The 14,149-nt window shown below is 38.9% G+C and overlaps 1 protein-coding gene across 1 annotated transcript in view; it reads left to right on the plus strand.

The window, feature by feature from the left end:
* Positions 1 to 503: 503 nt before the first annotated feature.
* The window catches only part of LOC121180766 (zeta-sarcoglycan), a 141,393-nt gene continuing 127,747 nt past the window's right edge, over positions 504 to 14,149 (plus strand). Inside the window, exon 1 of the mRNA XM_041036410.1 lies at positions 504 to 713. Within this exon, the coding sequence (XP_040892344.1) occupies positions 504 to 713 (210 nt within the window). The remainder of the gene's footprint in view (positions 714 to 14,149) is intronic.

Below are 14,149 nucleotides of genomic sequence, written 5' to 3' on the forward strand. Positions count from 1 at the left end.
CAACTATGTTTAATACTGTTTTCATCCTTCCCTCCACCATGACCAAAACCCAAAAGTTCATCCTCTCCTTTCTCTCGCTGCCTTATCTTTGTCTGCACTGCCTGGACGGAAAAAGGGAGGAAAAACACGCTACCTCCGTCTCCTTCTTTCTCTCCCTTTCTCGTTAAAATCTTTCCCTTTATGCTCGTATGGCTTCTGTGCAGAGCTGAACAAATGGAGATTTTCACTCCAAAATGAGAAACTTCTAGTAGGAAAAAAAAGAAGAATGAAGGGAAGAAAAAAACAGGAAGGGAGATATGCTAAATGAATAAATCTGAGTCACTTAAGTAACATCACTTGACAAATGGTGACAATTTTTCTTTCATTTCAATTTCAGATAAGGTTTTCCTTCAAAATTGGTTCACACTGCTATGGAGATGAATTCATCAACATAAATTTTACTACAATCTCTATAAAAGTGATGTGATCTTTATATGTATTCCCCCTATTTGTGTGTCTTTCAGATGACCCAGGAGCAGTATATCCTTGCGGCACAGCCCAACCCGCTAAACCAACGAGGGGCGTCGGTGTGCGGTGCCCAGGTTTACCCCGCAGTGGGAATCTACGGCTGGAGGAAGAGATGCTTGTACTTCTTCATCCTCCTCCTCCTCGTCACCATGATCGTCAACCTGGCACTGACCATCTGGATCCTCAAAGTCATGAACTTCACCCCGGTAAGAGGCGTGTATGTGTGTGTGTGTGTCTGTGTGATTAAAATGTCAGGATGTTATATGGTTTTGGTTTTACATCTGAGTTTATGTGAGCAAGCTCTAAGAGGTGGTTTAAAAGGTTTGCTGTAATGCAGAGCAACATGATAGCGATGATAAAACTAACAGCAACTGTGTTTGCGTGCTTGTGTGTCTGCCCATGTGCATGCGTGTATACTGTGGTAACACCAATATATCCTATATATAAGTGGCTGTTGTCCTGTTAGTTAGAGTTATATCTCATTCAGTTAGTGTTGACCACTCCTGCTGAATATGTCATTTGTTTACGTATTAATTGCTAAATTAACATGATATTATTATATTATTCTCACAGATTTAGCAGCATTTAGACTGAAATGAAATACAAATCATTTAGTTTTGATGTCAATGCTGTTTTTGTGCACCCATTCAAGTTTCTGGAGAAAACACTAATAATATGTTAATATTTTAAATGTTGACAGAAAAACACACAATTTCTCTGAGTAGAACCTACGTAGTCAAGGTTAAAAAAAAAGTGCCTAAACTTAACCAAACCTTGACCGTAGCTGTAGCAGCAGTGGTAGATCACAAAGCTGTCACATGATTTTTTTTTTTAACCATACATACTGTATCTTATGTGCTGCTTTGCAAGGCAATAGTTTGGTGGTCCTGGTTAAGACTAATGCTGCACTGACATGGTGGTAAACACCTCTGTGCATCACTGAAATCAGCTGAATCAGTCCAAATATTTAAAACTCATCTCAAAACCTTTTTTTATTCATTGAGTTTTTGATGTACCTGACTGTCTTTTTTAATGTTCTTATTTTATTTATTTTTTGCTCTTATCTTTTATTGCTCTTATTTTCTGAGTTTAACTGTGTCATTCTTTCATTATGTTTTGTTATTGCTGTTGATGTCTGTGGTGTGCTGCTTTGCTTTGTAAGCACCTTTTTGGAAAGCACTTTGAGACATATTGGTTTTCTGCTTTTAAAATGCCAAATAAGTACATTTCTCTTGACTGACTGGGAACAGGACTAGGTCAAAACCCAGTATATGGCTGGAGTATATCAGGTCAGTGTGTGAATTTGAGGATGTAATTGAAAACTGTTACACTGTGAACATCTGCTTTCAATGGAAAGTATTTAAAGCCTGCTTGTGAAGTTGCTTATTTCTGTTCTGCCCGGTTTCAGCCGGTTTCAGCCCGTTTATCTGTTTGCCTCTCTCCTACTCTCTGTGCTCACATACACAGTAATTTAATTCAGCCAAATTCCCGATAAAGCAGTTCTCGTTTACGTTTTACGGTATCTGCTGTTGGACAACGGAACAAGTAGGAAATAGTGACAGAAATGTGGCCCATTAAGACGACATGTTAACCAGCAGTCGCTTCCAAGCCATTTCCAAATTTCAACTGTACTCTGCTAAAATCCTGATTGTATTACTGCCACATTGTCTGATAAAAGTGAACAACAACAGCTGTGCTGTAATTTTGGCTATATGTACTTGTAAAATGATCACATCACACACAGCAAATCTAATGGCACAGGCACTAAGTTGGCAGCACTGCCTGTAAATGCCCCCCTGATAAATTATTAGAAACTGATCGTTGCCAGTTCACTTTGAAAGAGCAACATTCAGTGGGGGAACTCCAACATCCAGTTGGCCAACCAATGGGACAGCGTCATCACTCAGTCAGTCAGTGACAGACATTTGCATATATGAGGCCAAAAAGAACCACAAGTGAAACATTAACTGTAGGAAATAATAAATAGTTTAGTTTAAAGATCCTGAACACTAGTGCAAAACAAATATTAATTTGATGCATCTCTAGTCAGTTCTTACTTCTGTAGGTCTTTGTCTCTTTTCAACCCAGTCTTTCTGAGTCATCCACATCCAATTTCCCATATTGCCATGGGGCTCAAGAAACTACCCTGTGATCGTATATATGCAAATGAGGCAGAATTTGACCCTTGCAAACCTCTGGTAAAGCCTCCACACATCTTGCCTTATGTTTCAATATGGGACTTCAGAATATAAGAAAGGTGGGGGGAAAAAAGACAGCTAAAGAATATGCCTGAGGGAAGGCAGCCAGCACTACGCATAAAAGAGCAGGGGATATTTCATAGGCTATATAGTGGTGTGTGAAAAACAGAGACAGTATGAGAGATCAAGAGATAGGAGGAGTTATAAAGGCGTGGAGGGAGGAGGGAAAAAAAAAGCTGGGGGTGTGGGTTTTAGTGTTTCCATATCATCTCATACAAGTAATCATGTTTGACCCTGACCACACTGTTTCCCCGGAATCAAGTGATTTTCTCCAAATTATTATTATATATATATATATATATATATATATTTATTTTAGTTTTTTTTCTTTCTTTTTTTTAGATAACAGAACCACCACCATGTTTGATACAAGAGGTGGTGTGCTTAGGATCATGAGCTGGTCCTTTTTTCTCCTGTACTTGCTTCTTCCTGTCACTTTGATAGAAGTCGATTTTTGTTTCATCAGTTTATAAAACTTTGTTCCAGACATTTTTGTGAGTTGTGAGCTGGCCTTTCTGTTTTTGAGGCTTACCGGAGGTTTGCATCTTTTGGCGAATCCTCTGAGGTTATGGTCATGAAGTCTTTTCTTGATCATTGACAGGGAAACATGTACACCTACGTCCTAGAGACTATTCTTCACTTGACTTGCTGTGCAGTCATAAAAGGTTTTTCTTCACCATGCAAATTATTTTCATCCATGAGACTTGTGCTCCGTGGTCAACAAGGTCATTTGCCATTTCCTAGATTTCATGTGTCCACCTGATTTTTTTTTTCTTAGTGTGCTCAGCTTTTGATTTTGACAAACCAGCTACCTTTGATATTTCTCTGATAGAGTTTTGCTTTTTTTTTAAGCCTCATTATATTCTCCTTTTCTTGCAACTGTCACCTCTTCACTCCTCATATTGACGGACAACTGTGTGAGTTCTTTCATGAACTAACATTGAAATGACATGCAGATGACCAAGAAACATTTTTTTTGGCCAAGTGCCCAGTTACTTTTGAATCTTTTCAGTTTGGGCTTTATCTGTTAAAAGGCCTATATCTCCCACACAGTTCTTGATTGATGTGAACTCACTCACATTCAAGCTGGGGCTTGCCGCTCTAATATAGCATCTACTATGTTATTTCAAATTATATGTGCTAAATCAGTGAGCCTGAATAACAACAAGCATGTAACTGTTCAAAGCTAGACGATCTGGACTGTATATCACCAGTGAAAAGCACACTGCATTATCTATCACCGCAGTCATATACAATGTTAAATCCTGAAGACAACTTACAGTTTCTTAAAACACCCAAATATCTAATCTAGATTAAAAAAAAGTGAATTAAAACAACTGAGGCCAATCTTAACAATGACGACTCAATTAGACACATCAGATTCTAATATAACCCTAATAACACTGACAGCCAGTTGAGAAGGCAGGCAGATTATGCAGCAGTAATTTCAATTCCCATAGAGGAACCACATTTTGCAATTTTAAATCATGTTGCAGAAAGTCCCAGGCATAAGTTCAGCATACAGAAAGGCTCTTGTGAGTAATTCAGCGTGGGCTTTGGGAACCGTTTATTAACATGAGTCCTGGGAGAAAAGAGCAGATCTACTTACACATTTTTGTCCTATGAACTTTAGTAAATGAGGTGGTTGTAGCCTAAGAATAAATTTACAGATAAATGTAATGTAGTGCTTTAACCTACAGGAGGTTAAATAGGGCCAGCCAGCCAGCCTGGGTGTACGAAGAACAACGATATGTTACAGATACACCTTTATACACCTTCATTAGTACCACAATGGGGAAATTACATACAGCCTTAAATTACATTACAGCCTTACTATTTAAAATGAACCTTTTCAAAATGTCCTCAGGAAGTGAACATTTGCAGCAAGACAACAAGAATTGTCTGTGTTGATTCTATAATAAAAAAAAAACACAATCTGAGTATCATTACCTTCTCCCCCAAATTTAGATTTGCTAATGCAAAAATGTTGCATATAAATATATACGTATAATACACGTCTGTGTTCATTTGAGTTACAATGAAGAGAATGTAAGACAGAAAGAACTTGAAATAGAACAGATAAATATCCCGTGTTATTATGCGACAACAGCGTCCCTTCCAGCTGCCCAGCAGTTACTCCAGTCCCTAGCAGTGTAGAAGAAAAGGGGAAAGGGTTAATAGGGTTGAGTAAGTACACATCTGCATGTCATGTCATGTGTTTGAACATCCACACTAAACTTCTGTCTCATGTCCTCTGCCTCTGGGGTCCTTAGAGACTTGGAGAGGTGTCTGTTTTACTGCCCTGTGGATTGGAAGCGAGCGGATCGTGAGTTGACACAGATAGTCTGGAGTTTGATGTGTAGTCGTGTGTGAGAGATCATCAAGATCCATTCACATTAAACTGTCTTCCAGCTGAGTGGATGAGCTGTTCTCGTTGTTTCTCTGCATTTGATCTGCTAAAATTCACGTGATCAGATTTCAAGCGCTCAAACCACCATGATGTATATGATTACCCAATATAGCAGATGCTCATGTTTATGACACCATGAAGTACAAACTGCACCTGAACTCATCCACAGTTTTGAGCCTCATGAGTTTCTGCTTATCCTCAAAAAACAGTCATGAAAAAATAAGTATATCCCATTTTCTTAAAGCATACCTGTACATTAAACTTGTACACTGTGTTTGTAGGCAACAGGATATTGAGCATATATAGCATTTATGAGAGGAACAACATTCCTTTATCACCCAGAGAAACTTTCCTAAATTTCCAAAGATAATAGAACAGGTGATTTTACATGCCCCAAATGTCATGTGACAAGAGGATGCAAGTGGTCATGTAAGCTTAAATTCATCACAGCAAACAAGTATTGATATTCCAAAGGAAGATATGACCCAACTCTGACTGCTGCACTTGCTAAAGGAGCATACACACACACACATACGGTGATATACAGAAGAAGCTTGATGAGAAATGTCACACAGCAGCTGTATTAGCATTTCAAAGAATGTTTACAGCTGTGTTTGCCTGCATTAAGCTGTAAAAAGGACCTACGGGAAAAAGAGTGGAAAGATCACAAGAGTTTGAATAGTGGTGTTTGCTTAAATACTTCCACCAGCTGTACGTTGATAAGAGCAGAAGTGTCCATAATCAGTCTGCAAGTACCATAATTAGGAGGTGGATAGTAAAAAATGGAATAAAGATAATCCACTTTTTTTTCGAGTGAAACTTGTATCACAAATTCCAAATTTAATTTAAGAATTGGTACGGTTTTGATGATTGCAAATCTGCTAGATTTGTCTGTTATAGCATCTGTTGCAGAGAACTTTCATGCATCTGCTTGAACAGATTTTTAATAGAAGTTTTTCAAAGTAGTAACTTATAATATTAACTGCTGCAATACATTCCAGCATTAACTGGCATGGAGCCAACACTATCTTCATCATTTCCACCTGTCTGCTAGCAAGGCCATCAAAACTCAGGTTAGTGAGATTAATTAAAGAGGAAAATGACATGTAAAGTACAAAATGGACAGATTTTGATTGGGAAGAGAAGACAACATTTGGCTACCATAGGACCAAAGAGTGAGGAGGAAAGGGGAAAAGCATACTTTTAATGTATCATCTTATGATGTAAGTAATAGAGAGCAAACAGCTGGAGACACAAAGCACCAATTCTGTCATCATATGTTGAATAACTTATTAATTGATGATTTGAAATGTCTGATTGAACATTCACATATGGATACAGGGAGGAAAGCTGTCTGTCACCTTTCACTCTCATTGCCTTTATCTTCTGTTCATATTTGTGCTCAGCATGTAATTAACATATTTAGCTCCAGTTTTAATCTGAGGTTACACTTCGTTTAACTTAAACGCTGATAACATTAGATTTCTCTCACACACATGCACATATGGGGAAATATGTTTCTCCTCTTCACCATTTCTCATTTCGAATCCATCTATAGGGGGTTGCTTCATGTATGGCTCCATGACAGCCATTTGAGTCGCCCCTATTCAAATCACGTCTAACCGGCTGCAGCATAATGAAGGCCTTTCTCAAACTTTTTGTTTTGTTTGGAGTTGCCAGATGCGATTCTCATTGTGATGGTGTGTGGAGAAAAAGAGATTTGCCTTTGAAGAGACAGCTTTGGCAGTAAATTGGAGAGGAGGGACATGTGGGGATAGGAGTTTACGTGTGTGTGTGTGTGTGTGTGTGTGTGTGTGAGAGAGAGAGAGAGAGAGAGAGAAAGAGAGAGAGGGAAACTGAGAAAGAGTATACGTGTATGTGTATGTGTTTGTGTGTGTGCCAGCAATTATTCAGTATTTGTTCATGCTGATATGTGTGTGTGTTTGAGTGGGTGTGCCTTTTCATGCTTGTGTGTGTCTATACCCACATTTCTGTGTGTGTGTGTGTGTGTGTGTGTGTGTGTGTGTGTGTGTCCTCCCCCAAGTCCCCTGGGCTTTCACTGCAGAGAAATTCAATTTCAGTTGTCACTCACCAATCAGTCTGCCTAATTCCTGGTCTGGACTAGACTATGGTGTGTATGCGAGTGTGTGTGTGTTAGTGTGCAGTGTGTGTTTGTGACCTCAGTACCTGCTCAATCCACAATGTTTTGTCTCTTCGTAACACAGTTTGTAGTGTGCTGTTCTGCGTGCTGGCATAATGGCCTCTTGTGATATGTGCATATATTTTCTGAAATGATCCCTTTGCCCATTGAAGTCATAAACCAGACGCGATTTATCAACATTCAAAATTGTATTTCCACTCCAATGAATTCTGCCTCCACTAACACAATATTGGTGTCAAAGTTTCCTCTGTGCTCATGCTAAAATGGCAGTATTTGTCTTCACAGTGAGATCTAAACTCAGAGGAAGAAAGATTTGTGTTTAACTTTGTGCAGCAACTTTGTGCACTTTTAATCCTAAAGCACATCAAACTGATAAATACCACATCAAAGTGATAAATGGAGGCAGAATAACAATAAAACTGTCAGGGGTCTGTAATTTCTCTCAGCATTCTCACACACAGGTGACAATGGTAAACTTTTACTGGCAGTGTGTGAATTGTGCTTTTTTTTTTTTTTTTTTTTTTTTAAATCCTGATTGGCTGCCAATCAATGGGGGCATAAAATAAAACTTTTATTCTTGAGGTACTTCCTAGATCAGAGTTACGGGGTGCTTTAAAGACGATAAAACAACAATGGGGAAATCAATAAAAATGACCTACATTAATTACCAGTCGGGTTATGGCTGCATAAAATAGGACTGCAACAGGGAAGTACAACAAGAATAAAACAGGCAAAAACAAATCTAGCTTATGAGTAGCTCATAAAACTGAGACAAGTGAGACAGACACAGGCAGTGTTCAGCACTATAGTTCAGTGTTTCCAGGACAGGGGCTCAAGTGACACCTGGGCCTCCTTAATGATGCCAATGAACAATAGCTTGATTTTGTTTCTACTTTCTACTTCTATCTATATCTACCAATCTGCTTTGAAATTTAGAATATATGACATTGTCTGAACTGTTTATGAGTATCATACCACGTCTAAAGTGATTTAGAATTGCCTTAAACCTCAAATGCATACTCACACAGGTTCCCTGTGATATAACATGAGAAGGGGCAAAAAGTAAGGACAGGATTATACTCTTGAAATTGACATTTTGAGTAAAATGTTTTCATGTTGCGTTGTTTCTTTTCTTTTTCATCCCAACCTCCCAACAAAGCCTGGATTAATTAATTGTGATACATGTACATTATCTACCTATGGTTCCCCATAACACATAAACCCTTACAGACTTCCACATATTGGTTTGCCGAACCGTCATTTGCTCCGTAAACCATTGATAAAACTCCGTCTTCAACTGCATTTGTTCCATCTTTAAATTCCATTTTATATATTTTTATATGTAAACACACCATAGGAATACTTAGAGATGTCCTTAAATCAGCACCAAGGAAGTCATCCGCTGTGTTTTGCACAGATGATTTTTATTAATGTGCACTAAAAAATTTGTCTCTGGCAAATTTATCTGAAAAATTGAACCAGGTCAAAATGACAAGGTAATTAAAGTGAGGGCATTTCTTACTGCCTTACCATTTCCTTTCAGAAAAACAAAAACAGATGTACAGATGATATGACATTTAATGTCAAGGGAGATTAAAGGGAAGAGAGAGAGTAAATTCTTCCTTCTCCATGTAGAACGTTTACTCACTGCTGTTTAGCAGACGATTTGAATTTGTCATTTCCTTCAGGCAAACAGGGCGATAGGTACATGATCTCAATTAGCGGATGAGGTGCTCTTTGCTGTCACAGCTGTACTTGTGAATTATGTTGATGAGAGGTGTATTTTTTCAGAAGAGCCTTGCCTACCATAAGCTTTTAAGTTTCTTTACAAATAAACTAATCTCAGCGATCGGTACGGTAGAGAGAGAGTGAAACGAAAACAGAGATTGGAGTCAGGGAGGCGAGCAGGGAGGATGGTGAATGATGCATGGAAGAAGACAGATAGGAACAAGAGGGGAGATGGAGTGATAGGAGTGTGTATGTGTGTGTGTGTGTGTGTGTGTGTGTGTGTGTGTGTGTGTGTGTGTGTGTGTGTGTGTGTGTGTGTGTGTGTGTGGTTTAAATAGAGCGTCCCATCATCCACGCTCAGCTTCTCCCTCCTGTCCTCTGCCTCAGGGGTCCTTAGGGACTTGGAGAGGTGTCTGTTTCACTGCCTCATGGAGTGGAAGTGAGTGGATGATGGGCTGGCAGAGACAGGCAGAGTGTGGAGTTTGATGTGTGGCCGTGTGAGTGTTACAGTGTTCATAAAGGTACAGTCAGCTTCACTATCTTCTAGATCAAGGCCCCTTCATACACACACACACACACACACACACTTTTTTTTTTCTTGTTAAGGATGAGCTGCATGGAAGATAATAATTCCCTGTTTTAGCTAAATTGGTTCATCTGACCTCTGACACAAATTTGATGTCTCTTCATCAGTATCTAAAATTGTTTTAGATAAAAATTTTGAGACTAATTTGGCATTTAAATTCCAGTGATAACATTTATGGTTATTTATTGTACATTACGGGGAATTATGCATTCTGCATCCCTGTGTGCTTAACGTGAGGTCAGTGATTAATTTGAGGGTAATGAGCGACAGTGCCAGAAACAAAAAACAAACAAAAATAAGAAAAAGTTATAATTTAAAAGCTCATAAGTGTATTATAAAATGTTACACACAACATTATAAATTCAGTTGTAACTCATTGTCTGTGTTAAAGTGAAATCCATGATACATTAGGTTAAGGGGCCTGACTGCCATTATGTGACAGTTATTGTTTTTGTTGTTTGTTTGTGTGTATTTGTGTATGTTGGTGTGTATGAGTGTGTGTGTGTGTGTGTGTGTTTGCGTGCGGGAGTTTAAAATGTGCTGTTGAAGGCAGTATGAGGCTCCCAAACCTGCTGCACTCAGCGCCTCGTCTAGACCAGCCACCGTCATTATGGCTGTTCACACCTGCACCGTGTAGTTTATTGCACACACACACACGCATGCACACACATGCGCACACATTTTTTCTCACTTTGTCAGTAACAGTGCTGACCTCAGGTAATGGGAGAGTCCAGCGTGAAATACTCTCTCCTCCTGTGTGCATCCCACACACACCAACACACACACACACAGGCATTGGAGAGGGGTTAATGTGACGTATCCATCAGACTTAGAGTGCTGACACACCTGATGTTAATCGCACGAACGGTCAGTGCATACACGCACGTACACACACACACACAGAAAAAAACACAATATGAGATTTGAGTGATTTGAAATATATATATACATATATTGTGTGAATGTGGCTTATATTTGATTTAAGTGACCTCTGCCCCAGTTATATAGCTACCTAATTTTCTCACCAGCATAGTACAACATAATAAAACTCAAAATCTGGCAACATAATGATGCATTGATTATAGGCATATTCCAAGCCATGGTGAGAATTATTAGTCTGCTCGTAGTTTAACATGCAGCAGATCTCTTAAGCAGCTCTACATTCAATTAAATGTCCTGGGATTAACTGTATTAATGCTGATTGAAACAGATTGTCTGACTAATGTGCCAAACTACCTCCTCAAGAAGATCAATGTTAAACCATGTGCCTCTTACTTATTCTTATAAGGTAATTGATTATGTTCTCATAAGAATGTAAGCTTCATTCTACCCGTGGGAACATTGAATTTTCACCTAATGTCCCTTTTTTTTCCACACATTAAGTCACCGAGTTCAGTGAATTTCCCTTTGCCTCCCGATGGCTTTGGCTTACATAATGTAATTTGTTTGACAGGTTGAATAACTAACTTGTTCTGTAGCGTGGCTGTAATTATAATCATCCCTGCAATGGTGTTGGAGACTGGACAAATGTTATCCTCTTATAACCACAGTACAGTGCATTGCACAAACACAAAGCAAAAATGTAAATGGTTTCAGTAAGACACAAAGACTTTTGGTTAGAAACCTGTCTTTAAATTAGAAATCTCTCCTGTCATATCAGTGGGTCTAAGATGAGGTTGTGGCAAGGCAATGTGTTAATATTAAGAGTTGACCTGTGGAGTTTTTCACCATTTGTGGAGTGGAAGAGGAACATTTTAATGAGCTAGTCTCCATATTGTGTGATTCATGTTCAGCAGTCTCAGCACCTGGACAAGGACACACACATTGACACTAGAAGCACAAGGGTGACTAAATGTCTGTTTACTGACTTCAGAGGATAAATAGGCTTTGCATACCTTTAAGCTTGAATGTCCCTCAGAGTTCTGACGCTTGAGATGCAAGCGATGGGATTACATGAGCAGCGACAGCCTCCGTGGCCGAACAGACAGTGTGTCACTGTAACTCACACTGTGTGACTGACACATGATCTGTGAGGAAAGCAGGCCAAAGCCGTCACAGCACTGAATGTATGTATAAAAAAGGAAAAAGTAAAGGAAACAAGTCGCCATGATTACCATTCTGCAAAAAACTAACAAGCAAAACAAACAAAAAATGTTGTTTTAAAGAGTCAGCAACATTTTCAGTTTAAACTCTGAGAGAGAAGCACGAACTTTAACATTAAATCACTTTGATGTGTATTTTTATGCATAGACCCAAGGGTATTTGTATGTGTGTAAGACAAAGTAGTGTCTGGGAGTGCATTTGACACCTAAATCTGAATCAGTCAGCACTTTAGCCCTATTATTTCCAGTGGCAATATGTCAAACAATGATAAATAAATGAACACACACACAAACACATGCAAACAGCTGACCCCCCCTGTCTGTTCATACACCTCTATAAGCTCAGAGGGTGTGTGTCTGTGTGTGTGTGTGTAGTAAGGAGTGTTCCATCTAGCGTGTTAGTGTGTCTGCACTGTATATAAGTGAAGGCAAAATATCCATCAGTCAGCAGTTTTAGCTTTGTTATCTCTGCTGGCACTCTATCAAAGATATAAACAATGATAAATAATGAACACACACTCATCTTAATGGAGTCTGTGTGTGTGTGTGTCTGTGTGTCTGTGTGTGAATGCGTGTATGCCTGTTGGAAAGAGAGACTGGATATTGTATGTCTCTAGCCAATCAAATTAAACATTTGTTTGAGTGTCTTAAGGGATTTGGGGGACATGCTTGCTTGTGAGTGTGTGTATATGATTGTGTTTGTACATCATGTACAAATGTTGAGGTTTCATGAGGGGTTTTTTTTTTTTCTAAAGGTTTCATGAGACATGAAGCCTTCAAGAAATCTGTCCTAACATAATCCCTGCTGTGTGGGCATCTTCTTTGCATGGTTACTCACATTTACAGTGCATATTTACATTTTTGCATAACTCTCTGTTCATTATACATATTACACATTCCCTGTTTGCTTGCTTCTTTTGAAATTAAGAGAGCGATTTTTGGAGCAAATAAAGCGAGCAGAGGGCGGTCACACCTAAGAGGAGAAAAGTGGATGAGATGATCTTGTGCTGAACTTCTCCCTTGTACAAACAATCTCTCTACATTCACTCAGATGTGGATAATGATTTCGGTGAAGGTCAGGGATGTCTGAACACACAGATACAGTGCGTGCTGTATTTTGGCCTCCTCCTGACTGAAGTTACACCTTATACTCACCGTCAAATAGCCACTTAGTGTTGACCCTTAGTTCAAAACATTCAGCCGCTTCTCTGATTCAGCTGTCTCAGTTAAAAAGGCCCAAGTGAATAGTTAATGTTTATGTGATGTGATCACAGCATCATCGCAACAGGTATAATAGAAGAAAAAGCTCTCACATGCATCTTCTTAAAAACTTCTACAGTTCAGTTCAGTTCAATTCAATTTTATTTATATAGCACCAAATCATAACAGAAGTTAACTCAAGGCACTTTCCATATAGAGCGGGTCTAGACCATACTCTTTATAATATTATCTACAGAGACCCAACATTTCCCCCACGGGCAAGCACTTGGCGACGGCGGCAGGGAAAAACTCCCTTTAAAAAGAGTTGAAAATGTCTTTATGTAAGTGTAGTAATGATTGTCAAAACAGAAGGTTAGTATATAGATTTTTTTTCAGCTTACTATGACCCATAGTTATGTTTTATTGTAGACCTCTAGCGACAAGAGCAAAGGAGGAAGTTAGTTGTGTGCACAGAGTAACAAAGTCTGTTAGGACGAAGTTGGGGTGGTTTACACAAATTAAACCGCTGTTCTTTTTCTGTGGGAAACCCATTGTCAACGTTATTTCTTTAATCCCTGAAAGTTCTACAACCTTAACTGCATGTTTATTAGTGTATCCATGACAACAAACGTCCTTTTACCTTTAGGAAGTACTTATATTAACCCAAACCACAATCTTCTCTGAAACCTAACCAAGTCATTTTTGTGCCAAAACCTAACCAAACCGTGACCAGTCCATTCACCGTGTATTTGTTTGTTACCATGGCAGTGCGGGTCCAGTACACTGCTGGTATGCTAAAGGTACAAGCGACCTACGTTGTCATTTAGTCTGGAGGACTGTGTGTATTCAGACATGTGTCTTAGGGAACCAGTGTTAACATATTTTAAAGACATGTTGCACATGAACTGAGCTCAGGTCCTTTTATTGTTTTGATATCCTTTACAGCTCAGACTTATTTCACAAAGAGTTAAAAGATGCATTCTCTGTTCATTTGTGCATTAAATGATTTCTTGAGGAGATGAAACTTTAATGACCCCCGTGGGGAAATTGGACCATTGCAGCGGCAAATAAGATACAGCAAAGGAAAAGATCAGGTTATAAATAAGAACAGAGCAAATGAGGGGATATCAGACATAGCAAAGCAGACACTTATAAGACACAACATATTCAGTGCAGTCATGTATAATCACACTGTAT

The sequence above is a fragment of the Toxotes jaculatrix genome, chromosome 4 (assembly GCF_017976425.1).
Source record: "Toxotes jaculatrix isolate fToxJac2 chromosome 4, fToxJac2.pri, whole genome shotgun sequence".
In the NCBI taxonomy this organism is placed as follows: domain Eukaryota; kingdom Metazoa; phylum Chordata; class Actinopteri; family Toxotidae; genus Toxotes; species Toxotes jaculatrix.